We start from the raw sequence: 26124 nt of genomic DNA on the forward strand, positions 1-26124 counted from the left end.
ACGAGGCGCTGAGGGCAGGTGTGCCCGCAGAGGGGTCACCGGGCGGAGATCTGAGGGATCCGGCCCCCCCACCCCCCGACGCCACCCCGCCCCCGCCAGCACCAACCACAGAACAAGACTGCAGTCCACAGGCCACGCCCACTTCAGGCCACCTCCACTTTTATATTCCAGCTGCAGCAGAGCTGCTAAATTTTTTTTGTTGGAAAAACTGGATGATAGTTTACATGAATGACTAGATTTAATAAAAATGTGGGCTCATAAGCCCACAATACACAACAATGTTTGAGTATCATCCAAAATGCCATATTTAGCACTTACTTCATCCCAACTTTTGGCATGCCAAGAGTCATGTCATCTTTGTCCAAATGACCCTGAAATGTGAGTGAGTCAGCTCTGAATTAATGAGGGTGTTAAAATCTTCCATGCGGTTTTGGAGGAGCCTAGTATTTCTGAACAAAGAAAGTAGCAAGCTACTGGTTTCTTCTGAAACCACATTCAGTCCTTGACAAACACAGCCTTTTACACATATCCTGATGTGGTTTCTCCAAGAGTCCCCTGGGTTTCCCCAGGGAACGTCTATCGTCCTTCCTTCCTAGTTTCCCACGTCCAGGAAGATCCATCCAACAACAGAATCCACAGCTTCGAGGCTCCAATGGGCAAGTCTCCAGGGGGGTATGATGTGATCAAGGCAAAGACCCCTCCACTTCACAGAGAGCTGAGGGGCAGAATTCAAGGACATTCACATGGCCATTCTCTTCCTGCTCACCTCTCACCAGCCTCTCCTCTGTTCAAACCCTGAAGATTTTGGTACTTTAATCAGAGGTCTTTTCTCACCCCCTGTGATACAGGTCAGGAGCAGGATACCCAGTCCTGGTGCTGGAGCGGGGTGGGATTGAGACAGGAGACGGAGGAAGGGGTGGGGGGATAACGGGAGGGGAAGCACCCCGGCAGCGCCTCTAACGCCCTGGGTTTCCCACGCAGCTCTCTCCTCACCCACTGCTGATGCTGAGCTTCCGACTCGGGCCCGAGATCCTGCTGCAGGCCCGCCCCCCACCCCGGCCATCCTGGTCAGAGCTGCTGCCACGGGCAAGCCCCACCCATGGGCATCTCTGCAGACCAGCCGCCCAACAGGACTTGGGCTTTCAGCCCTGCTGGTGAGGCTGTGACAGCCCGGCTGCTGCTCTGGGGACTTGGCCCTGAGCTGACTTCCTCAGGGGATGGGACACTGGGGCCCTTAAGGACTGTGCGGCTGTCCTCTGGGTCATGTCTGGCCTGAGCTCTGGACCGCGGTGCACAGGTCACAGTGGGGTCAGGCCCCTGAGACACATCATCACACGTACCTGCTCGATCCTCAGGGGTAAGTCTGGGGCAGCACCGTGCAAAAATCAGAGGCACCTAACATGGTGGAGACCTAAATGTGTGTCTACAAGATATAAGAAAATAATTTACAACTGGGTTTCTGTAACACCGTCTGCTTTTATAGCGGCGACAGTCTGAGCCCTGAAGGGGTTTATGGAGCAAGAGAAAGACATTACTCAGGAGAGAGCCTAGTCTGTGATTCCCAACACTAGCTGGCTTCACTCCATGCGAAGCTGCCCTGTTCAGCCACCTGTGCTTTACTTGAACAGTTGAATTTTGTAGGTTGCTACTGAAATCTACCCACCTCCTCCCCTAAAGGCTGAACCCCATGCCAATCTCCAGGTGCCAGCAATGTCCATCCAACGGCCAGACATCAACGACAAGCTCCCAGTCCCCACCCTCCCCACAAGAGAGACGATCTGTTCGCTCGTCTCAACTGGCAAAACTGTGGTTCAAATGAGGAAACTACTCTTGTGAAATCAAGAGGCAGGAGAATGCAAGTACTTTCCACCTGGGCAGACGTTTATCTTCCCAACTGAAGTCAGAGTAAATAATCCCCATGTCTCAAATGACTCTCTGACTCTGGGTTTGCTGTGGGTGGATCATTCATGCCCATCACGCAATTCTACACCCACCTGGTAACAAAAGCACGGCAGTCCTCTTGCACACCTGCCTGGAATGGAGGCCAGCACATGCACGCCAAGTGCTGGCTTGTAGCTCAGCTCATACAGGTGAAGACAGGCTCATTACTAAGCTCGTGTGCCCACGCTCCCGAGAGTAACCATCCACACACCCGGAAATGCATGTAACTTTCCCCAACCACAGTTAGAATACGTAAACAATGTACTGGAAGGGTTACCTGGGAGCTGAGGGTTTCCTCTGTTCTTTACTTCCAAAGAAGGAAAAAAAATAAACAGGAACATTTGAAGGACACGGATAAAACTCAAGGCGTGTACACAATCTGAATTACCTTTCCATGGGTATATGGTAGTCACAGTAATTTTTTATGGAAACGAGGGCCATCTCACTGTCTATGGGGGAGACTGAACGCTGGCTCTAATGACACAATTTGTCATTTTTGTTCTCAGGATCGTGTCAAAACAAATGCCTCAGGTGAAAAGGCAGGAACAAAAGTGACGTGGTTTTACTTTGTTACATGCTTAAGATACATGCGTTGACATCTCAAAAACAGAATTACCTTCAGTTTCCCAAACAGCCTATGCGCCTCTTACTTTCTGGCCTGTGCACTCGCTGGTCATCCCGTGTGAGTGTCCTTTCTGCTGTAAAAAGGCATCTTTTCCATTTTCTTGGTGAAGCGCTATCTACCCACCACAGAGACGTCGCTGAGAACTCGCTTCTTCCCAGAAGCCTTCTGGGATCTCAGCTAACCTTGCAGGGTTGTCTGGGCCAGTGTTTTAGTCTCTGAAACGTCTTCAACTTTGTTTTTGGCACTAAATTATTTTTTTTTAAATTTTGTTTATTTTTTAATTGATGGAAAATTGCTTACAATTTTGTGTTGGTTTCTGCCATACAACAATGCAAATCAGTCATAACTATATATAAATACCCCTTTGTTTTTTGTATAAAATTCTTATGACTAAAGGACATGAAACTTTATTATATATGATGTTATAAAGTGAAAGTGAAGTCATTCAGTCGTGTCTGACTCTTTGCGACCCCATGGACTGTAGCATGCCAGGTTCCTCTCTGTTCATGGGATTCACCAGGCAAGAATACTGGAGTGGGTTGCCGTTTCCTTCTCCAGGGGATTGTCCCAGCCCAGGGACTGAACCTGGGTCTCCCGCACTGCAGGCAGACTCTTTACCATCTGAGCCAGCAGGGAAGACCATGATGTTATAAGGCCTACTGTAAATTATAACTTCCTAGTTCATTTTTAATTTAGTTCGTTTATTCCTTAATACAACATATTGCTTTATACATACTCCTAAAGAGACTTTGCTGAGGATTGGCTGTATGTTTCTGAATAAAGCTGATTAAAGTGGGGAGGGTGGCTAACTGGCTGCTGGGATTAAGTGTGGGCAGTTTATCGCTTCTTTAATGCTGACTGGAGGCTACACTGCAAATCAGTGTTTGAGTTCTGAGGGGTGGCACATAAACACACAGATAGACGCATCTCCCACCTTAATCAGGACCTCACCAGCCTCTGACCCCAAAACTGCAAATGGAACACAGAGGCTGCAGGCAGCTCAGGATCCCACTGACAGACACGCCAATGCTCTCAGCAGGGGACAAAGTACAGAGCTCAAACATCTCACAGTCCCCTGGTCCTCAGGAACTGTGGGGCAGGATGGAGGAATTCCATCCCACAATCCAGAACAAGGGCATTCCTGGGGCTTTCTGCTATGAGGGCTTTTTTTCCCTTAAGTGGACTAGGTTTTTGTCTTCCTTTGTTTCCTAGTTTTATCCAAGAAAGGGACATGCAACATTGCATCACTTAAGGTGTGCGACAGGGAGGCAATGTGTGTGTACACTGAGACATGGTCATGAGGACTTCTGGATGCTCACCCTGCACACTTAAGACTGGTCTGCTAAGCAGAATACTAACGCGAGATGCTTCCACACACCGACTCACCTCAACATATGAAATTGGGAATATTCCTATTTTGTCTGCCAGCATGCCTTCAGCCCAGTTTTCATCCACTCTGCGGATCACAGTTAGAACGTCGTCCTAAAGAGACATCAACGAACATTACTCCACCTGACCCTAGGAAGCACGCCACCTGATTTTCTCTTTAACAGGAGACTCAAGTTGTAAGAGCGCATGAAGTAAGATGCCATGTCTTTAGGATGTGACCACAGGAGGTGATGAACCGAACGGCACCAGGCCAGGTAAATGAGCAGCCTGCTGGCACCTGCCATCCCACCCAGGCCCTGAACTCCTGTTCGAGGTGGCCTCTCAGGCTCTGTTCACCTTCTCTCCGATAAACACCAAAAGCCCATTTAAATGTACATCCTACAGTTTTTCTTTACCGAAAAAACACAACATTCTGGTCAAAATCCCAAAGCATTTTATCAATTCAATAGATACAGTCTGGTATGCTTTTCAGCAAAGAAATTTACATATAAAATAAGGAAGTAAAGATGCTTCCTTTTGTTATTCATAATTCAGGGAATTAAAATCCCCAAGTGGCATGCACCCACCCAAAAACATAGCTTAGAATTACATTTAGGCCCAAAATATGAAAATGATACCATACAGAGCATCAACCAAAATTATCTTTCATAGAGAACACTCTGTGCACAAAATTACTGTCTTTCTGATCTGAGAAGTCTGCTTCCAGATATTTTTAGAAGCACAGAGAGAGAGTTCACATAAAACTATTGTATGTTTTTGCACAGGCCAGAGTTCAGACATGCAGGTACACAGAAGAGCTGGCAAAAAGAAGGCAATGTGTTCTAACTTTACCTTTGCAAATGGAAGGCAATCTTTGTCAGCTTCCTTGTCTTTAACTTCAAAGTCATAAAGTGCTTTGCACTGGGGCGGGGGCTGAGGTAACGGTTTGATGATCTGCACGAAGTTGGTGGGGAAGAAGCCGTGGACCCCGCCAACCTCTCCGTGGTACCAGTTCTCATCCACCTGTCGCCGCAGGACAATGATGTCGCCTTTGCTGAACTTAAGGTCCCCGGGCTCCTTGCCTTCGTAGTTGTATAATGCTTTGGCACATGGTAACTGAGGTATTCCCTGAAGGAAAGAGGGGAGTTTTAATGAAAGAACTGTCCCAAAATGTCTGAAAATTCAACTGTTTCACTGTGGTTGTTAGTAAGTCCAGATCAAATACACACTTTGTCTTAGGAAGACAATCCCACATAAAAAACTGTGTGTGTGTGTGTGTCACCAAGAGCAAACAAAATCATGTCACACGAGGAAAGAACAGCAGACCACTCCCGGCCCCGAGACGGCGTTCTGTTCCTAAGGCTAGTTTAGTCAGACTTTCACCCTATTCACGGTTTTTAAGGACGTGGAAGTACCGCTAAGTCTGGCTTGCTGGCATAAAATTTAAAAACTCATTAAAAACTTAAATTCTGATATTAACTGCACCAAAGAGAAGGCTGAGTGCCAAAGGCTGCAAGGAGGTCAATCCTAAAGGAAATCAACCCTGAATATTTGTTGGAAGGACTGATGCTGAAGTTTAAGCTCCAAACCTTCGGCCAACTGATGTGAAGAGCCGACTCAAGAGAAAAGACCCCGATGCTGGGAAAGACTGAGGGCGGGAGAAGGGGATGACAGAGGACGAGATGGTTGGACGGCATCACTGATTCAACGGACATGCGTTTGAGCAAGCTCCAGGAGATGGTGAAGGACACAGAAGCCTGGCGTGCTGCAGTCCATGGGGTTGAAAAGAGTCGGACACGACTGAGCGACTGAACAACAAAGATCACCCAATACTCTCAATACAGTGAGTGGCAGGAGTAAACTTCAGGCAACAGCCTGGTTATAGCCTGGTGCCTGCAACCGGAAACACACTGCCTTGCATGTTGGGTTCTCTCAGAGACCAGGAACCCTGGAGGAGGCAGCCAGGGGTCGACGACACTCTAACCCACCAGCAGACGTTGGGTCCCGGCCCTGTCCTGCTCCGCTAGGCTGATTCAATTAAATTCCAAGAGACTGAAAAGTCAGTTTGGGTCAGACTTCCCCAAAGAAAACTTCCTGTACTAAATAAAATGATTCTCACCCTGACTTCAAACCCAGCAAAGTTCACTGATCTTTAAGAGGCTGATCCTCACAGAGACTGCAGACAATGAAGTATAAAGAGTAAAGCGATTGAAAAGCAAGCAAGACTGCATTTTCCTTGTGCAAAAACCATCCCGAGAGCTGGGAGCCACAGGGGCCCCTCAGGCACCTCCTGGAAAGGCTGGGGGTCGCAGCCTTGCCTGGCCCCCAGACCTTCGGCTGCCTTCCCAAACTGCTTCCTGGGCAAGGCCTCCGGCATCCACAGAGTTTACCTTTCACTTGGCTACATATGAAAGGGAGGCTCAGGAGCAGAGGGAGCCAGAGGCGGCCAAGCGCGCTCTGCAGCTGCCCTCAGGCCTCGGCAAAGAGCTGGGCAGTGCAGGCAACATGAGCTTTGACAACAGTTCTTAACCCAAAAATACACTTCAGTAAACAGTGACTGCTTTGCTCCTATAAAAAAAGAGTAACTATGACGAGGGCCTGTTTTACTTTTCTAATGTTTTTGCTTCTCCATTCCATACACAGGTATTTTATAGGACATTAAAATCCTCAGGTGAGTGGCACACAAACACTTCTGACTCACTGCTTTCTGGCCCATTTCTGCCCCATGGGTGTACTCCAGTACATCTAGCAAAGAGCTGCATGGTGATCTAGCTGAGGTCCTCACATGCAAATAAAACCTTCACTGCCAATTGATTTTATAGACTCTAAATGCCAGTGCCCAAATACACATGCACAACAACCCCTCTAAATTCAAATTCCTTCATGCATTTCTTACTGCTCCATAAAGTAAGAAAGATTCAATGGCCTACTAAAAAGAACATTTAGAAGATACTCCTGTCATAGGAACAGCAATAAAATGTGTAAAGTTTAATGACTGAGTTGTATCTCAATTGGTATAAACTGTGGCTGATTGCAACTTGACTTCCAAAAACTTCCAGAAAGAACTGAGCCCCGCTATGTGGACACCGTCCTGCCACGTTCACCTGTTCAGCAGGTGAACCAGTCTGCTCTCACACTCCAGTCTCCGAGGTGCCTCGCCTCCACGCTGCTGTCTGAATGTCTGTGTGCCCCTGTGGTCCGGATGTTGAAACCCACCCCTCAAAGGCGATGCTGAGCAGGCGGGTGCTCATGGCAGGAGGTGGGGCCCTCCACAGTGGAGCTGGTACCCACAGAAACCCCACGTCCCTTCTGCCCAGGGAGGGCGCAGTGAGGGGCACGAGCAGTGGACAGGGGGACTCCTCCAGATAGCTGATCTGGACTTGCCGGATGCTACGGTGCTGAGAAATCGGGCTTGTCATTTACAAGCTGCCCCATCTGGGGTGTTTCATGAGGCAGCCTGGACGGACTGACAGTCTTCCACTGGAGCTCACCAAAGGCACCCGGCCCCCACCACGTTCCTACCTGGAGGGTCCCCAGTATGTCCCCAGAGGGACACGTCCTGAGGTGACAAGGAGGCCAGCTTTCCCCCGCTTACAGTTTCCTGTCTGTCTGGGACGAATGCTTCTGTTGTTTGGAATCACCCATAAATAAGACCAACTTTGGGGTGGGTGAAGGTCCCCAGGATGGTCCGTTTGCACATGTACTGGCCACGCCTGCTTCAGGACCAGACTGGATGCTGCCGCCAGGGGGAGGGGCTGCTCGTCCTGAGCCCGCTGCACACGGCCCTCACCTCACCCAGCCTGGTCCCCACGAGACCAGGGTACCTGGGCACCGCGGCTGCGGGCCCCACCTTTCCTCACGAGCACCCACCTGGGTGGCCCGTGATCACAGTCCTGCTGGATGAACCTCATCGCTGGTGGGCTGAGCACTGAACTGTGATGGCTCTATGGCAAACACCACATCTACAGGGTCAGCTGCTTCAGAGACGGTTCTACGGTGGGTCAGGCTCACCAGCTACGGACACACTGACCGCACACCCCCACACCTGGGAGCCGTGCTCCGTGGGGATGCATGGCTGCACACCGTGTGGCCTGTCCCCAGCACCTCCTCCGGGCACAGCGCGTGGCGGACACGCACGGTGGACAGAGGAAGGGCAGGGGGAGGAGGGAGGCATGTCACCCCCCAGCCCTGGGGCTGCCGGGGAGCTGGCACCCGTGCGCAAGGAACACCTGCAGAAGCAAGAGCCGCTGCGGCTGACTGGCGTCCACCTCGGCGTGTGCTGGAGACAGCGCCGAGAACAGGACACGCTCTGGAAGAGGGCAGCTGAGGGCTCTGCGCTGACTGCACTGTTGGCGTCCGAAACACACGAAGCCAAGCCTGCCGCAAACCACAGCAAACAAACATCTTACAGACTCCTCTGGCGGTTAGGAGGAAGCAGTCACACAACTGATACATTCTATTTTTTCTTGAATGACCTTAAAAATGGAGTACCCAACTGACAAACCATTGCACAAAACAAATCTTACAGATGTTTCTAAGGGGAGAGAGCTCCTGAGAACGCAGCCACTGAAATAAAACGAAGGAACGCATGCCACTCGTCGCCCTGTTAGCTTTCTGTTTCATCACTTTTAATAGTTATAATAACAGTTCACAGAGAGCAGCACATTTATTGGGAAAATTAGCGACAGTAACTTGATCTGCTGTCTTGAGGATTCATGACAGAATGAGGGCTATTTCCTGGTAAAGCATCAACTTTCTATCTATTTGGGAAACACCTGGGTCCCCGGCAAGGGCCCTGCCCCAAGCCTGCCTTTCCTCCCCTCTGCCCCGGGGCCCTGCCAGGCCCCCATCCAACCCTCACAGAAAGCCGGGAGCAGGGGTGAGCCAGGGGCACCGGGGAGGGGCGTGTGGGGGCAGGCTTTAACACTGAACAGGACGGTCAGGCAAGGTCTCCAGTTCAACTGCCTGGGTTAGATTTTCCTTTTTTTTTGTCCAGTGTTTTCATTAATGTAGTGGACAGAGATGCTCATATAATTTAAACATGACATTAACTGTGAAAGACAGCTCACATTTTCAGAATTAAAACAGCACTGTCTCAGAGTGTCAGTGAAGCACTCACTCCCTTCAAGATGGAACGCCAAGATGTTTTCGGAGGGGCACTCGAGGCATGATTTTGTAGTGCGGGGGGAAAAAATAAGCAAACTGGAATTAACCACTGATATCAAAACCAGCTACCACAGTGAGGATGAATTGTTTCTGTCGTGACACAAATAGTAAGTAGCAAGTTCATTCATGGTTCTCCTCTCACAGACTCTATCTAGCTCCCCCTGTTGGTTGAGTCTAACAGACAGCAGTCAAAAGAGAAATGTAATTTGCACAGCCCCGGGGCCTGGCTTCACAGAGTAAAAGAGGGCAGGTTTTAAAGGGAGAGGTGGTTGTTCAGTCATTCAGTCATGTCCCACTCTTTGCAACCCCATGGACTGAAGCCTGCCAGACTCCTCTGTCCTCCACTATCTCTGGGAGTTTGCTCAAACTCATGTCCATTGAGTCAGTGATGTGTACCACCTTGATAATCGCCATATGCTGAATAATTCAAATAATCCCAATATCAAAGCAAATCACAGGTGTTACCTAAAAATTCTTGTAACGTGTTACAAGAATAAAAAGGTATATTTTGGCAGGAACTCACGGCTTCGTTAATCTGAAGATAGCTTCCATATTAATATGTAAGGAGGATTTTGTTTTTTCTTTATGATAGCATAACTGAGAATAAAATATGTGCTTTTAAAAAACTCATCCTAATTAAAATGACATGAATTTTGTGGTAATAAAATTGTGAGATTCTGGAAAAAAAAAAAAAAAAAAAAAAAAAAAAACAGCACTGGAGGAGACTGCACACGTATGAACAACCAAGTAAACGTGTCAAGGCAATTCAACTGGGGAAAAGAAAGTCTTTTCAGCAATGGATGTGGAACTCTTAGAAGTCCATGGGAGAGACCCCTACCTCACACCACATATAAAAATAACCTGAGATGGATCTCAGAATCGAATGTAAAATATAAACCTGTAAGATTTCCAGGAAAACACACAGAATAATATCTTAATGATGAGGGAAGTCTGCTTTGCCTCCCCCCCGGCATTCTTAACTAAACATTAAAATTTACGAGTTGAACTTTATCAAAACTGAAAAATTCTGTTCATTGAAAGAGACAATAAAAAAATAAAAATTCATGCTACATATAGGGGAAAACATTTGCAATACCTGTATCTGACAATGGACTTAAATTCAGAAATATAAAGAACTGCAAATAAATAACAACCCACCAACCCAGCTGAAAACCAGGCAAAAGATCTGAACACACACTTCAAAAAGGAACTGTAGACGTGCTCAACATCCCTAGTCATCAGGGAAATATAAACTAAAACCACAATGAGTTATTACTTCATACCCATTAGGATGATTAAAATTTTAACGGCTGACAACAGAAAATGTTAATGATACAGAGCCAACAACTCACGCATGCTGTGAGTGGGCATTTTTTTTTTTTTTTTTTAGGGACTGCGGTCACATCCCCGCCCGCCGGACCAGCGGCTCCGCAGGGACGGGCCTGCAGCCCGTGAGTGGGCATTTTAAGTGGTGTAACCACTCTGGAAAACTACTCAACAGTTTCTTATAAAGTTACAAACACAGCTACTCATGGCCCCACAGTTCCAGTTCTGGGTGTTAATCCAAGAAATGAAGGTGTGTGCACATAAAGATCTGCACAGAAAGGCTCCCTGCAGAACTATTCACAACGTGAACACTGAAAACCCAGGCGGTCCATCTGCCGAAGACCAACGCTGGACTCCTCAGCTATTTTAACACAGAGAAAAGGACACCTTACTGATATTTATGAATGGAAAGTCAGAATAAACATATAAGAGAATAAACATGTATCAGAATTGTTCAGTCACTAAGTCCTGTCCAACTCCTTGCGACCCCATGGACTGAAGCATGCCAGGCTCCTCTGTCCTTCACTATCTCCTGGAGTTTGCTCAAATTCATGTCCATTGACTTGGTGACGCTATCTAACCATCTCATCCTCTGTCACCCCCTTCTCCCTTAGCCTTCAATCTTTCCCAGCATCAGGGTCTTTTCCAATGAGCTGGTTCTTTGCATCAGGTGGCCAAAGGATTGGAGTTTCAGCATCAGTCCTTTCAATGAATATTCAGGGTTGATTTCCTTTAGGATCGACTGGTTTGATCTCCTTGTTGTCCAAGGGACTCAAGAGTTTTCTCCAGCACTACAATTAGAAAGCATCAATTCTTTGGTGCTCAGCCTTCTTTATGGTCCAACTCTCACATCCATACATGACTACTGGAAAAACCATAGCTTTGACTATATGGTCCATTGTTGGCAAAGTGATGTCTCTGCTTTTTTATTACACTGTTTAGGTTTGTCATAACTTTCCTTCCAAGAAGCAAGTGTCTTAATTTCATGACTGCAGTCACCATCTGCAGCAATTTTGGAGCCCAAGAAAATAAAATCTGTCACTGTTTCCACTCTTTTCCCTTCTGTTCTCCATGAAGTAATGGGACCGATGTCATGATCTTAGTTTATTTAATGTAGAGTTTCAAGCCAGCTTTTTCACTCTCTCTTTCATCCTCATCAAGAGGCTCTTTAGTTCCTCTTCACTTTCTGCCTAATGTCGTATCAGAATACATATATACAAATTACATTTACATGACTTTGAGAATAGGTAAAGTCAAACTACTATAAAGAAATCCTCACAAGGCATGAGAAAATAGATGTATTTTATATCTTGGCTGGGATGGTTAGTCAGCTGTAGACATGTGTCAAAACTCAGTATAATTCCACACTTGAGGATTTTCATGCTGTAATTCACTTAATGTAAGTTTTACTTCAATATTAAAATGCTTTAAAAATAAACCAGTGGCAGCACAGTGAAAAAAACTTAGAAATGACCCCATGTGCCAGATCTGTAACTATGTACGCACGTGGGGGAAAGATACACAAGTATCTCAGTCAGTAGCAAGCCTAACTGGGCAAACGAGAGACCTGCAGTGCAGAAGCAGAGACCGGTGCCCAGCAGGAAGGAAGCCCACCACCGAGGCAGAGAGCTGGATTCTGCGGCCGTCTGACCCCCCAGCAGTGCCGGGGCCACTCCCTGGAAGGCCTGGACGCAGGCTGAAATCCACACACAGGAGGAGCACACAGCTGCAGGGCTCTGGGTGGGGAGAGGGAGGCAGATGACTTCACCTACATCTCTCCTATTCTCTCTACATAATATTTGAAGATACCATGAAAGACAAGCTGCAGAAGCGGAGATGTATTTGTGGGGCAGTCAGTCTTCAAATACAACAGAGAAGTCTCATGCAGGGAGAGTAAGTCAGCTGCATATTTGCTGACGGAAAAACACAGGCTGAAATGGATGCATGCATTATTTAAGTGGGATGAAAGGATTTCCTGACATCAGGGGCTGTTCAGTACCGCAGTGAATTATGACACCTCTGTCACTGGAGGCTTGGAAGAATCCAACTTCTCACCAGATGAGTTCTGCCCAAAGGCACAGGCAGACAGGGCACCCTGCGATCTCGATGACTCCTGTGGCTCCCAGGCCATCTGAGAGGGTGCTTTCATTCCTGCTGGCTCCGTCTCTGTTCCCTCTTTAGGGGTGGGCTCTCCAGCACATGGAGGGGATGAGGTGTGGGCAGGCTCCCTGAGGGCACATTTGGGAAGAAGACACCTGGGGTATGAAGGAGCTGCAGGGCCTAAGTGCAGCCTCAAGGCCCCAGGGTCCAGGCTACAGGAGAGCCGAGGCAGCTCGGCTGCGGGCCACACGCTCGGCCCTTCCTCTCACCGCGAATGCCTTCCATGCAGAGGGATACACAATGTGCCGTCACCGTCACTGCTTTTGGAGGGACGCTCTGCTGGCGGAGCCAGTGTGCAGACGGCTCGTGATCGCAGGGGTGGGACACTCTCACTGTGGAACAATCTACTCTAAGGGTGGAAGGTCAACCCTGTGAACCCAGACGGGGCTATCAACATCTTCAATGAGGAAACAAACGCTTTGGGATTGGGGCTTTCAAAAAGCATTCAAGGTACAATCTTCTGACCTTTTCAACTAAGTTCTTTCACCTTTGACTTTGTCTTAAAAGGATGCTTACGATACTTGAAAATATTCTGTGGGTGAGATGAGTGTTACTGAAAAACACTGTCTTTATGCCTTAATTTCTCCAAATATATGATGATATAAGAGGAAAAGAAATACCCATGTGCAGTAAATAATTCTTATCAATAGCAGATTATTTTGAAACAAGCAATTTTATTGAAGCACTCACAAAAAAAAAAAACCCCAAAAAACCAGTATTCCAATTCAAGTATAATGATTTCCAAAAATAAGAAATAAGAGAAACTTGAAAGATTTACTAAGATACTTCTGATAAGCCCAAATCTAACTCTTCTATCTTTCTCTAAATGACCAAAGAACAGGATATGAATTAAAGGTATTTTCAACCAAAATGAGGGGCTTCCCTGGTGGCTCAGATGGTAAAGAATCTGCTTGCAATTCGGAGAACACAGGTTTGATCCCTGGGTAGAGAAGATCCCCTGGAGAAGGGAACAGGTACCCACTCCAGGATTCTTGCCTGGAGAATCCCACAGACAGAGGAGTCTGGCAAGCTACAGTCCAGGGAGTCACAAAGAGTCAGATACGACTGAGCAACTAACACTAACACTCAACCAAGATAAATCATAAAGAGATAAATTGTTTTTTATATTTCTAGATGATTAAACATATAGCAGCGAGTATAAGTTAAGCAAGACTACTTGTAATAAACATCCAATATATATGGCATTTTTTTTCATACTGTTCCTGGGGTTCTCAAGGCAAGAATACTGGAGTGGCTTACCAGTCCCTCCTCCAGTGGACCACATTTTGTCATTGGAAAAGACCCTGATGCTGGGAAAGATTGAGGGCAGGAAGAGAAGAGGAAGACAGAGGATGAGATGGTTGGATGACATCACCGACTCAATGGACATGAATTTAAGCAAACTGCAGGAGACAGTGAAGGACAGGGAAGCCTGGTGTGCTGCAGTTCATAGGGTTGCAACAATTCGGATACAACTTAGCGACTGAACAACAATGATGACATATGGCATAAGAAGATAACTGATCATTCTAGCTGCATTCATAATAAAATTTGAGATGAGAAATTAGATCATTTGAGATGGCCACAGGAATGGATTCAATTATAGCTAAAAATCTACTACATATCTATGTTTTTAAAAATGTGTTATAATTGAACGTTTCTTTGGGTAAAGAAGCTAGGTTGTCCTGTCCGCAGGCTGTGAGCACTGAGAGACCAGGGCCAGGTCTCCCATTTGCATCCTGATAGCCCAGTGGGCAGACCAGAATCAACTCACTGGATTTCATGCCAAGAGATCTACCACACACATCTTGTTAAATCTATCATTTTTATCAGATCAGGCTTTTCCCAATTCCCTTCCAGCAAACTCGGTTCAAACTCTTCTCCTGAAACTTAAGATCCCAAACAATTTTCTCAAATACCTCATCCTCCTTTCTCAGTAGGTATCCAATATTCTAACTCCCTAGTTCCTAACACAGTCTCTCTTCCCCCACCCCTGGGACATTTCTCCGACACTCTCTCCATGTGAAGAGACCTCTTCCCCAGACCCCATGTCCACGTGTCAGAAGCCCATTTACCCTACAAGACACAACTCAAATACAACAGTGTCCAACCCCTTTCTTATTCCTTAATAGAGATGTACATCTCCTTCTGGATCCCAGATGGTTGTCTATGGTTCCCTGTTGGCTTAACTGCACCTTTTAAATATATACTTGCATTCTTAACTAGTAACAGTATGAGACATAAAACACTCTGAGGGCAGGGATAGTCTCTGACACGGTCCTGAGTCCCCTGCAGGATCCAGCTCTGGGCCTTACACACAGTAAGTGTATTTACTGAAAGACGAGGTCCCTCCTCCCCACACCCTTTCACAGCAACCTCACAATGCTAAGCGATGAGAGGCGTTTCTGCCTCCTCCCCCCACCACCCACCTCATACCCTCTGGCCTAGTTGCCAGGGTGTGTCTGGTGTCCTACGACCAGGAACTCTGCGTAAGAAGTTAGCGGGGTGGTCTATGTAATGTCTGCTGATACGCAACAACCCAACAGAAGGTCAGGGCACTGAGATGGGCATCTGCTTATACTTTGGTTGTTTTATCTGATCTAGGCAAGGAAATCAAGGGAAGAGATGCAAATCAAGGCAGTGTGCAGTCACGGCTAAACACAGGTGTTTACTTGCCTGAGTTCCTGGTGGTTCAGATGGTAAAGAATCTGCCTGCGATGTAGGAGACCCAGATCCAGTCCTTGGGTCCAGAGGATCCCTGGAGGAGGACACAGTAACCCACTCCAGTATTCCTGCCTCAGAAATCCCATGGACAGAGAATTCTGGTGGGCTACAACCCATGGGGTCGCAAAGAGTCGGACATGACTGAGCGACTAACACATAGCAGTTCTAGAAAAAGAGGGAAAACATGCATTTAGTTTAGTTCGGTCGCTCAGTCATGTCTGACTCAGTCCATGTGACCCCATGGACTGCAGCACGCCAGGCTTCCCTGTCCATCACCAATTCCCGGAGCTTGCTCAAACTCCTGTCCATCAAGTCAGTGATGCCATCCAACCATCTCATCCTCTGTCGGCCCATGCTCCTCTTGCCTTTAATCTTTCCCAGCATCAGGATCTTTCCTAATGAGTCAGTTCTTCCCATCAGGCAGCCGAAGTATTGGAGCTTCAGCATCAGTCCTCCCAATGAATATTCACGACAGACTTCCTTTAGGATTGACCGATTTGATCTCCTTGAAGTCCAAGGGACTCCTAACAGTCTTCTCCAATACCACAGTTCAAAACCATCAATTCTTTGGTGCTCAACTTTATGGTCCAACCCTCACATCTATAGATGACTACTGGAAAAACCAGAGCTTTAACCATACGGGCCTTTGTTGGCAAAGTGATGTCACTGCTTTTTAATGTGCAGTCTAGATTTGTCATAGCTTTCCTTCCAAGGAAGCAAGCGTCTTCCAAGCAGCCGTTTCATGGCTGCACTCACTGTCCACAGTGACTTTGGAGCCTGAGAAAAAGTCTGCCACTGTTTCCACTGTTTCCCCATCTATTTGCCATGAAGTGACAGGACCAGATGCCCTGATTTTAATTTTCTGAATGCTGAGTTTTAAGCCTTAAAACTTAATGCTAAGTTTTAAGAGTTTTTTCACTCTCCTCTTTGACCTTCATCAAGAGACTCTTTAGTTCCTCTTTGCTTTCTGCCATAAAGGTGGTGTCATCTGCATATCTGAGGTTATTGATATTTCTCCCCGCAGTCTTGATTCCAGCCTGTGCTTCATGCAGCCCAGCATTTCGCATGATATGCTCTGCATGTAAGTTAAATAAGCAGGGTGACAATATACAGCCTTGATGTACTCCTTTCCCAATTCGGAACCAGACTGTTTTTCCATGTCCAGTTCTAACTGTTGCTTCTTGACAGGCATATAGATATCTCAGGAGGCAGGTAAGGTGGTCTGGTATTCCCATCTCTTGAAAAATTTTCCACAGTTTGCTGTGATCCACATAGTCAAAGTCAGTGAGACAGAAGTAGATATTTTTCTGAAATTCTCTTGCTTTTTCTATGATCCAATGGATGTTGGCAATTTGATCTCTGGTTCCTCTGCCTTTTCTAAATCCAGATTGAACATCTAAAAGTTCATGGTTCACACACTGTTGAAGCCTGGCTTAGAGAATTTTGAGCATTACTTTGCTAGTTGTGTGAAATGAGTACAATTGTGCAGGAGTTTGAACATTCTTTGGCATTGTCTTTCTCTGGGATTGGAATGAAAACTGACCTTTTCCAGCAAACATGTATTAGCATACCAGAAATTTTTAAGAACTTAGAGAAGAAGACTTGAGAGCAAGTGAAATCAGGAAAATTTCAGTGGCTGTAAATGGGTGAATTTTATTAGTATGTGAACTATATCTCAAACCTAAAATTTTTAGTTGATATCTAAAAAAGTAAAAAACAGACCAAAAAGCCTTTGGTGTGAGTAGTCAAATTATATTTACTTCTAAGATAGTCAAATTCTTTTATCAAAAATTATAAATACACTAAAACTTATAAAACACTAAAAGCATTTCAATGGCTGGATAGAAAAATATATAAGGCAGGGCCAAAGATCAAGATGGCGAGTGTCCCACTCCCCCAAAGTAACAGGGGTAAAAGCAAAGATAAACACATGAAACCAACCTACATGTATAAACTTCTGTGAAGCAAAGGAAACCATCGACAAAATAAAAAGACAACCAACAGCAAACGATGCAGCCGAAAAGGGCTTAGTTTCCCAAATACACAAACAGCTCATATTCAAAAACTGAACAACCCAACAAAAAATGGGCAGATCTAAACAGACATTTCTCCAAAGAAGACATGAAGATGGCTAATGGGTACATGATAAGATGCTCAACATTGCTAATTATTAGAGAAACGCAGATCAGAAGAACAATGAGGCACCAGCTCATGCAGGTCAGAGTGGCTGTTATCAGATACTCTACAAATAAGAGATGCTGCAGAGGGTGTGGAGAAGGGGAAACCGCAGTGCACTGCTGGTGGGGGTGTAAACTCATGCAGCCACTATGGAGAACAGTGTGAAGGCCCCTTAAAAACCAAGAGCAGGATTACCGTATAGTCTAGCAGTCCTACTCCTGGGCATGTATCTGGAGAAAACCACAGGTTGAAAAGTTACATGCACCCAAGTGTTCACAGTGGCACTATTTACAACAGTCAAGATGTGAAAGGAACCTAACTAAATGTCCATCAACAGATGAATGGAAAAGAAATGTGGAATATATATATATATATATATAGACACATATATATACATATATTCATATATATATGAATATTACTCAGCCACTAAAGAGAATGAAATAATGCCATTTGCAGCAACATGGATGGGCCTAGAGATCATACTGAGTGAAGGAAGATAGACAAAGACAAATATCATATATTACTTATACACGTGATCTTAAAAAGATGATATGAATGAACTTATTTATAAAACAGAAACAGACTAACAGACATAGAAAACAAACTTATGGTTACCAATGGGGCAAGGCAGAGAGGGATCAACTGCAAGTATGAGATTAGGAGAAACAAACTACTATATATAATATAGATGAACAATAAGGACAGGGAACTATATTCATATCTTATAATAAACATCATAAAATCTTAGCCAGCTAACCTGTTCCTTATGTGCATGGACAAAACAAAGATATCTTTGAACACACAAAATCTCAGATTTATGCCCTGTGCATTTCAGATGAAAAAAAAATTTTTTTCAAGGAGGCAACGCCTATGCAAAACCCACACCCACTCACTAGAGAGATGACACCTGATGCAAGAAATGTGACTCCCATATGATTGGGGAGCCATGAGGAAAAGGAAAGAAATGTAAAGAGGACCCACCAGACACAGGAGCTGGACCCATCCCACTTGCAGTGGGGCAGGACCCCCGACACAGGTTATGTGTCCTTCTTCAGGGACCCGGATCCACTGCAGTGCTAATGGGTACATAATCCCAACACTGCAAGTGCTGTTTGTATGCGGTTTCAATTTTTAGGGTTAATCTCCACACACAGCAAAGAAGCCTTAATTAGAGCCACAGAAGGGAATATTATCATCTCTAATCATGCAAAAAAAAATCATATGCTGGACAAAAACCAGCTGTTCTGGAAGAGGAGGTGGGAGAAGACATTTAAATTTTACAACAGGATATCTGAAATTGATACTGTCTAAGGCTCAGCAATCAAGAAATGGAAGCACCTTCTGGTTGTACAGGTAACCAGCAGAAGAACTACAGAAAACAGAGCAGGCACCTACCTCTGGAGTTTAGGACTAGCTAGGAAAGGACAGATACTTGTGTTTTTCACTTTAGACTCTGCTGTGTGGTTGCATATTTTCTATCATGAATAGGTACAACTTTAAAGATAAAATGCATAAGAAAAAGGAAGGCAGTGTGTAAAGTTCAAAGGTACTCACTATAAATTGTAATAGATTATCTTGTTTTTTAACATTCAAAGATGATGAATAAGACAGAAGATAACCCTATACGGACAACCTCACTTTAGAAATCAAGCACTGTAAATAGCAGCTGAAGCCTCCTACATTTTTCTTCACCAACCATACAGTAGCCTTTAAAAGAAAATGAAGTGAAAAAAAAAAAAAAAAAAAGAAAATGAAGTGAAGCTGGTGAACCCTAAACACTCGACCTCACTGCCAGCTCCAGGCCCTCCCCTCACTGATGAGGATATTCAGGTGCACAAATCATCGACTCTCGCACATTAATGCAGTGTCAGCAGAATGCCAGCAACATCCTCACTTCACCCGCTTGTCACTCAGGCTCCGTCTCTCACAATAAATACACAGGTTTTAGTTTGCTGTGCTAGTAAGTTCCCTTACTTACTAGCATATATAAAAGGAGCATATGTATACAATAAGTTCAGCTGTTTAAAAATTGGGGGGGGGGGGCGCTAAGCTGTGTCCATGATCACGCTCCTCACTTCCCTGCAAGAACTTCTGGCGCTCCCATCAGCATGACTTCACAGTAAGAGTTGACCTCTAGTTGCTGCAGACCACAAGAAGCGGCAGAATGAACAGTCTAGCTTTGAAGAAAATAAAAATGTACACACCTTCCCTCCGCTCAAAAAGGGCTATTAGTTCACTAACTGCTGAGAAGCGTGGCGGTCACTTGGCGTGTGAACTTCAGAATCCAATGTGTACTCGTGAGGACCCAGTATCTACTCATTGACAAGCTCCTGTAAACAGGTGGATGGAGAGGTGAAACAAGAATTCTTAAAACCACAGTCACAAAGACTTGATTCATCAGAAAGAGGAGATTTTCAGATGTTTGAAACAAAGCCATTATTTTTCTCATGAAGTCTTGCAGAAACGTGAGAGCAGGCCCACCACACCACCATCTCTGACCTGACTTGCCAGGACGCAGCGTCACACCTCAACATTCATCTCTCCTGAAGCTCAGGGTGGAATCACAGGTGAGGGCATCACAGGCTCTTGTACAGAAGTGAGGGGTGTGAGTGTGGTGACCGCGTGGGTCCCCTTTTTCTTAAACAACTGGACTGTGGCTTCCACGTCCACCTTGTTCCTTCTCTGTATCCCAGCTTAAGACGAGTATTAGTAACACGGCCTCTAAACACACAGCGAATGGTCTAGAACCGTGTTAGAAGGCCTGAAAAGGGGACTTCCCTGGTGGGACAGTGGGTGAGAATCCGCCTGTCAATGCAGGGGACACGGGTTTGGTCCGTGGCCTGGGGAGGTCTCACATGCTGAAGGGCAGCTAAGCCCGTGCTCCACACGAGAAGCCTGTGCACCGCGAGGAGAGGGAGGCTGGCAGCAGGGGAGAGGCAGCCCAGCCAGACACACCCGAGCCGCTGAAAGCAGCGCTCCAAAGGCCTGGGAGGAGAGGGCTGGAAAGGGACGGCAGCCACAGGACTAGCTGAGCACTGACAGCGCGCTCCACGCTCACGACAGGCGGCAGGTCAGCAGTCACACTGCTCCCACTGAAGGGCCACAGAAAGCAACGCTTCACCTCTGCTGACCCCAGAGCTCACACTCGCCTCAGGATGGAGCCTTGACAAGCCTGACAGGGTGACGCTAAAGGCCAGCGTTACACTTATTCTTTACGCGCAGCTCCTGGGCCTAAAGCTAAAGGGACGTCCCGACAGGCCAAGGTCACTGCTGGTAGAAGGGAGGGTTTCCCCGACAGCGGCTCCAGGCCGACCGCGAGGACTCGGGAGGGGCTGGCGGCCCCGCCCGTCGCATCCAGCCCCCGCTGCACACCGGCCCCCCTCGGCTGTGCTCCTCAATGAGACATGCCTCCTTTTCACCCAAACGCCTACTCCAAACCCGCAGCCAAGGGCACTGCTGACATCCGCCACTCTTCACAGGGGCGGCAGCCTGTTACACTGGACAGGACGATGAGCCTGTTCAGGGCAGTGTGTCTGCGTCGTTCCGTCATCCTGAGGCTAGGGATGTCAGGCATCCTGTACCAGCTCCCACCGGCTGCCTGCTGGACACAAATGGACTGAGGAGAAGTCTCTGCTCAACTTTGTATCCTCCAATGTTAAATTCTTTTGAAAAACAGATATTTAATTAAAGATTTCCTCAGCTTGTACCCTACAGATCTTTATAAAAAGCCATTTGGACCAAGGAGATATTTTTCGTTCTCTATTTAAATAAGAAGATAAAAACTAAAAAAATGACAGCATTTGCAAGAACAGAAAAAAAGTTATAAAATCAAGCACTGAAAGATCTCCAAGCTGATCTTAACACAATAAACTTGTAAATGCAAGGAAAGTTTATTTAAACACAAAAGAACATTCACAACCCATTGTATACGTCCACATCACTAAGAGGATTACTCTAATATAAGCTATTTTATATATTTTACTTAGTCGGGAAGATCCCTTGCAGAAGGAAATGGCAACCTACTCCTGTATTCTTGCCTGAAGAATTCCATGGACAGAGAAGCCTGGTGGACTATAGTCCATGGGGTTGCAAAGAGTCGAACATGACTGAGCAACTTTCACTCAAGCCATTTTACAAGTTAATAATTTTATAATGAGGCACATTTCATAGAAAAACATCTGTTTCTGTATCACTGACAATGCTAAAGCCTTTGACTGTGTAGACCACAAAAAACTGAAAAATTCTGAAAGAGATGGGAATACCAGACCACCTTACCTGCCTCCTGAGAAACCTATATGCAGGTAAAGAAGCAACAGTTAGAACCGGACATGGAACAACGGACGGGTTCCAAATTGGGAAAGGAGTACATCAAGGCTGTATATTGTCACCCTGCTTATTTAACTTAAATGCAGAGTATATCATGAGAAATGCTGGACTGGATGAAGCACAAGCTTGGAATCAAGAATGCCGGGAGAAATATCAACAACCTCAGATATGCAGATGACAACACCCTCATGGCAGAAAGTGAAGAGGAACTAAAGAGCCTTTTGATGAAGGTGAAAGAGGAGAGTGAAAAAACTGGCTTGAAACTCAACATTCAGAAAACTAAGATTATGGCATCCGGTCCCATCACTTCATGGGAAATGGTGTTCAATCGCTAAGTCATGTCCGATTCTTTGAGACCCCATGGACTCCAGCATGTCATGGCAAATAGATGGGGGAACAATGGAAACAGTGACAAACTTTCTTTTCTTGGGCTCCAAAATCACTGAGAATGGTAACTGCAGCCATGAAATTAAAAGACACTTTCTCCTTAGAAGAAAAGCTATGACAAATCTAGATGTTGTATTAAAAAGCAGAGACATCACTTTGCCAACAAAGGTCCATAGAGTCAAAGCTACAGTTTTTCAAGTAGTCATGTATGGATGTGAAAGTTGGACCATAAAGAAGGCTGAGTGCCAAAGTATTGATGCTTTCAAACTGTGGTGCTAGAGAAGACTTTTGAGAGCCCCTTGGACTGCAAGGTGATCCAACCAGTCAATCCTAAGGGAGATCAGTCCTGGATGTTCACTGGAAGGACTGATGCTGAACCTGAAGCTCCAATACTTTGGCCACCTGATGCGAAGAGCTGACTCATTGGAAAAGAACCTGATGCTGGGATAGATTGAAGGCAAGAGGAGCAGAGGCTGACAGAGGATGGGATGATGGTAAATGGCATTACTAACTCAATGGATATGAGTTTGAGCAAGCTCTGGGAGACTGTGATGGACAGGGAAGCCTGGTGTTATGCAGTCCATGGGGTTGCAGAGAGTTGGAATAACCTAGCAACTGAACAACAACATCATTTTGACTTCATGTTAACTGTGTAATCTACTATTTTAAAAGTAAACTAAGTGTTAACATGTTTTAAAATAAATCTTATTTTCAAGTTGCTTACATACATGGAGACCAGTTTCCATGGAATTAAGGGGTAAGAAAACAGACAAAAGATTCTAAACATATTTTCATTGATCCAGTTCCCTGAGTGACTGAATAGCAAATAGCATAAGTGTGCATGGGCTGAACACATACACAGACACTCACAAAGCTGATGGTAAAGGCATTAAAGCCTTGGTTCTCACAGACAGGGTCCATGAGAGTTAAATTTTAGAAACAATGAACCTGATCCCTCTTCAGAGGCACAGATTCACAGGGTGCTGTTGCTGGAAGGAACCTGCACGATTATTTAGCCCAACTCCAGCACACCGGGGCAAAAAGGCAAATCTAAGGCCAACATCACACAGCTGGTCAGTGCCAAAGCCAGGACCCTAAACCCTGAGATGTTGCTTTAGTGGGCCAGTGAAACTCAGCAAAGGTGCAGTTCAGAGCCCTCAGCTGGGGTGCTTGTCCTAGACTGAGTGGGCCACGGGGATCACAGGATAATCAGAAACACTCCCACAGAGCTGGGAGGCAGAGGCAGCAGTGATGGGGGCATGCTGCTGGCGATGGACGTGATACACTGGCTGCGCCTGATGAGGCGGGAAGGTGGAGGAGGACCCCGGCCCAGGGCCACATGGCCTGCAGACCGAGGAAAAGGCAGGAAACATTCTTGGGGGTTCCCGGAAGCGCTCGGGCGCACCTCCGCCGTGGGGTCAGCCCAGGGAGACTCTGACCTACCAAGCTGTAAGGAAGTAAATTTGCATTGTTTCAGCCGAAGTTTCTGGTGATTCAGTGCAGGAGCAAGAAAGCCAACACCGCGTGTGAACCCAGAGCCAACACTTGCTCCCCCGGCCAGTCCAAGGAGGTACAAGGCCACAGGACAGGCGCGGCCCCCATCTCATCCGGCTGTGGGGACTCCGCACACTGCCCGGGTCACATGAGGACAGCAGGCAGCGCTGCGGGGCTCACGGCCAGGGGAGACGGCTGCTGGGGGCCGAGCCCAGAGGCGGCCCCACGCAACACCAGGCCAGGCCACCCGCTGTTTACCTTAGCTCATTCTTGGAACTGTGTTTGCTTCCAAGTGAAATACGATTTACTTTGAATATATTTTACAGTGTTCTACTTCAAAGAGTTGGTTGGACCTTCCAAACAGCATCTTATCAGAACTCTGTATTTTTTTTTTCCTAAAACTTATTCCTTCCACTAAGCTGCAGCAGAAGGCTTGGTGGTGACGCCGGATCACCGTGTGGACACAGAGCCCTCCGACTGCCGTCTGCTGTCAGCGTCCTAGAGGATGGCAAGGCGGCATCGGACCCCTTGCCTGCATGCAGAGCAGCCCCTAACCCGCCCCCCAGCCTCAGCCCCTGCATGGATTGCCGGGCTGAACTACAGGAAACCTCGCAGCTCCGAGCCCAGGGGCCAACACACCGCGTGGATCACAGCGAGGGACAAGGGGGCAGATGCAGCCCAGGCAGCCAGAGTGGCTCCTCCCCTCAGCATCCGACGTGCTGCGCGGCCTGGGACGGGGCTGTCCCCGAAGGAAGCAGCAGTGAGGGTCAAACGCGCACCTGCTGAGGAGAAGCGTGTGTCAGCCAGGCTCTCCCGAGTCCCACTCAGACAAACACTGACCCACCTCCCGACTCCAGCCGTCACCCGACTAGCCCACTACAGTGGGAACAGGTCACTCCGCGCCCTGCACCAGCAGGGACACTAACAACCGCTGCCCAGGCCGGAGCTTAAAAGCATCGCCAGAGAGCAAGGTGGGCGCCCCGTGCACCGTGACCCACGGGGTCTCATCCCAGTCCTTCCCCAGCCTGACTTGTTTTTGTTTTCCTTTCCTTGGTTTAGGCTTTGTTTGCCGCTCTCGTCTACCCAAGTAAATAAGACTCAGTAGAAGCACCTCAAATACACTGTAGGACAGTGAAAAATACGAATTTACACCAGAGTCCTATGCACATGAAGCAAACTCAGACACTTTTACTCTTTGTCTCAATAAATTTTAACATCTATCCCCTCTGGCTTCTCAGGTGGCGCAGTGGTAAATAATCTGCCTACACTGTACCAGGTGCAGGAGATATGGTTCGATCCCTGGGTTGGGAAGATCTCCGGAGGAGGAAATGGCAACCCACTCCAGTACTCCTGCCTGGAGAACCCCGTGGACGGGGGAGCCTGGCGGGCCTCGTTCTTTCCTCCCTGACGTGGCTGGCACCCATCTGCTCCCCGCTCCACACCTGTGTCCCAGTCCAAAATTCTCTGCGCAAACGTTCACTTTGGAAAAACCTTTTAATAGGGGACTCCTGAAGATTAATAAGTTCTTTTAGGTAGAAGGAAAGTAAACTCATGGCGAACTTTGAGGCACCCTGATGATACATGAACGTGTAGAAAATGGTTAAATTTTCTTTATCCATTCATCTTCTGAGGGACACTTAGGCTGTTTCCACGTCTTAGCTATTGTGAATAAGCGCTGCTGTGAACACTGGGGTGCATGTATCTTTTCAAATTAGAATTTTCTCCACATATATGCCCAGGAGTAGGGTTGCTGGATCATATGGTAACTCTATTTTTAGTTTTCTGAGGAAGCTTCATGCTATTCTCCATAGTGATGCACCAATTTACATTCCCTCCAACAGTGTAGGAGGGTTCCCTTTCTCCACACCCTCCTCAGCATTCATTATTTGTAGACTTTTTAAAAGGGCCATTCTGAGCAGTGGAGGTGGTGCCTCACTGCAGTTTTGGTTTGCATTTCTCAAACAATTAGCAAAGTTGAGCATCTCTTCATGTGCCTGTTGGCCATCTGTATGTCCTCTCTGGAGAAGTGTCTGCCTAGGGCTTCTGCCCTTTTTTTTTTTTTTTTTTAAGCTTTAGAAAGTTTGCAATTTAATAACAATAGAAAAAATATTACAGTCAGGATAAGAGATATAGGAAGCAAAGTCCTTACTATAAGGAACTGGAAAACAGCTAACAGAAGCAGGACTTCTAAGAGACAACATTCTGGACTGGGACCAGAACAGAGCTTATGAGAATGAGCTGGATGTTTTCAGATATTTAAGTCTGTATTAAATACCTAAGGCATTTCCCTGGTGTGTTACAGTTCTTAACCAGGTATTGACCGGCCACAGAGGTGAACATGCGGGTAGCCCTGGGGCTCCAGGTGAGAACTCCCGGGAGAGGTGGTCACTTGGCCCTCTTATTGGAGGCCTGGCGGCGTGACCTCC

General features: G+C 46.6%; 1 protein-coding gene across 4 annotated transcripts in view; it reads right to left on the reverse strand.

The window, feature by feature from the left end:
- SH3RF1 (SH3 domain containing ring finger 1) overlaps positions 1 to 26124 on the reverse strand; it is a 153624-nt gene that overhangs the window by 40962 nt on the left and 86538 nt on the right. For all 4 annotated transcript variants that reach the window (XM_043890612.1, XM_043890611.1, XM_043890614.1 and 1 more), the window contains exons 3-4: positions 4787 to 5062; positions 3953 to 4048 (exon numbers count right to left, since the gene is read on the reverse strand). In XM_043890612.1, the coding sequence (XP_043746547.1) occupies positions 3953 to 4048; positions 4787 to 5062 (372 nt within the window). The remainder of the gene's footprint in view (positions 1 to 3952; positions 4049 to 4786; positions 5063 to 26124) is intronic.

The sequence above is a fragment of the Cervus elaphus genome, chromosome 29 (genome assembly GCF_910594005.1).
Source record: "Cervus elaphus chromosome 29, mCerEla1.1, whole genome shotgun sequence".
In the NCBI taxonomy this organism is placed as follows: Eukaryota; Metazoa; Chordata; class Mammalia; order Artiodactyla; family Cervidae; genus Cervus; species Cervus elaphus.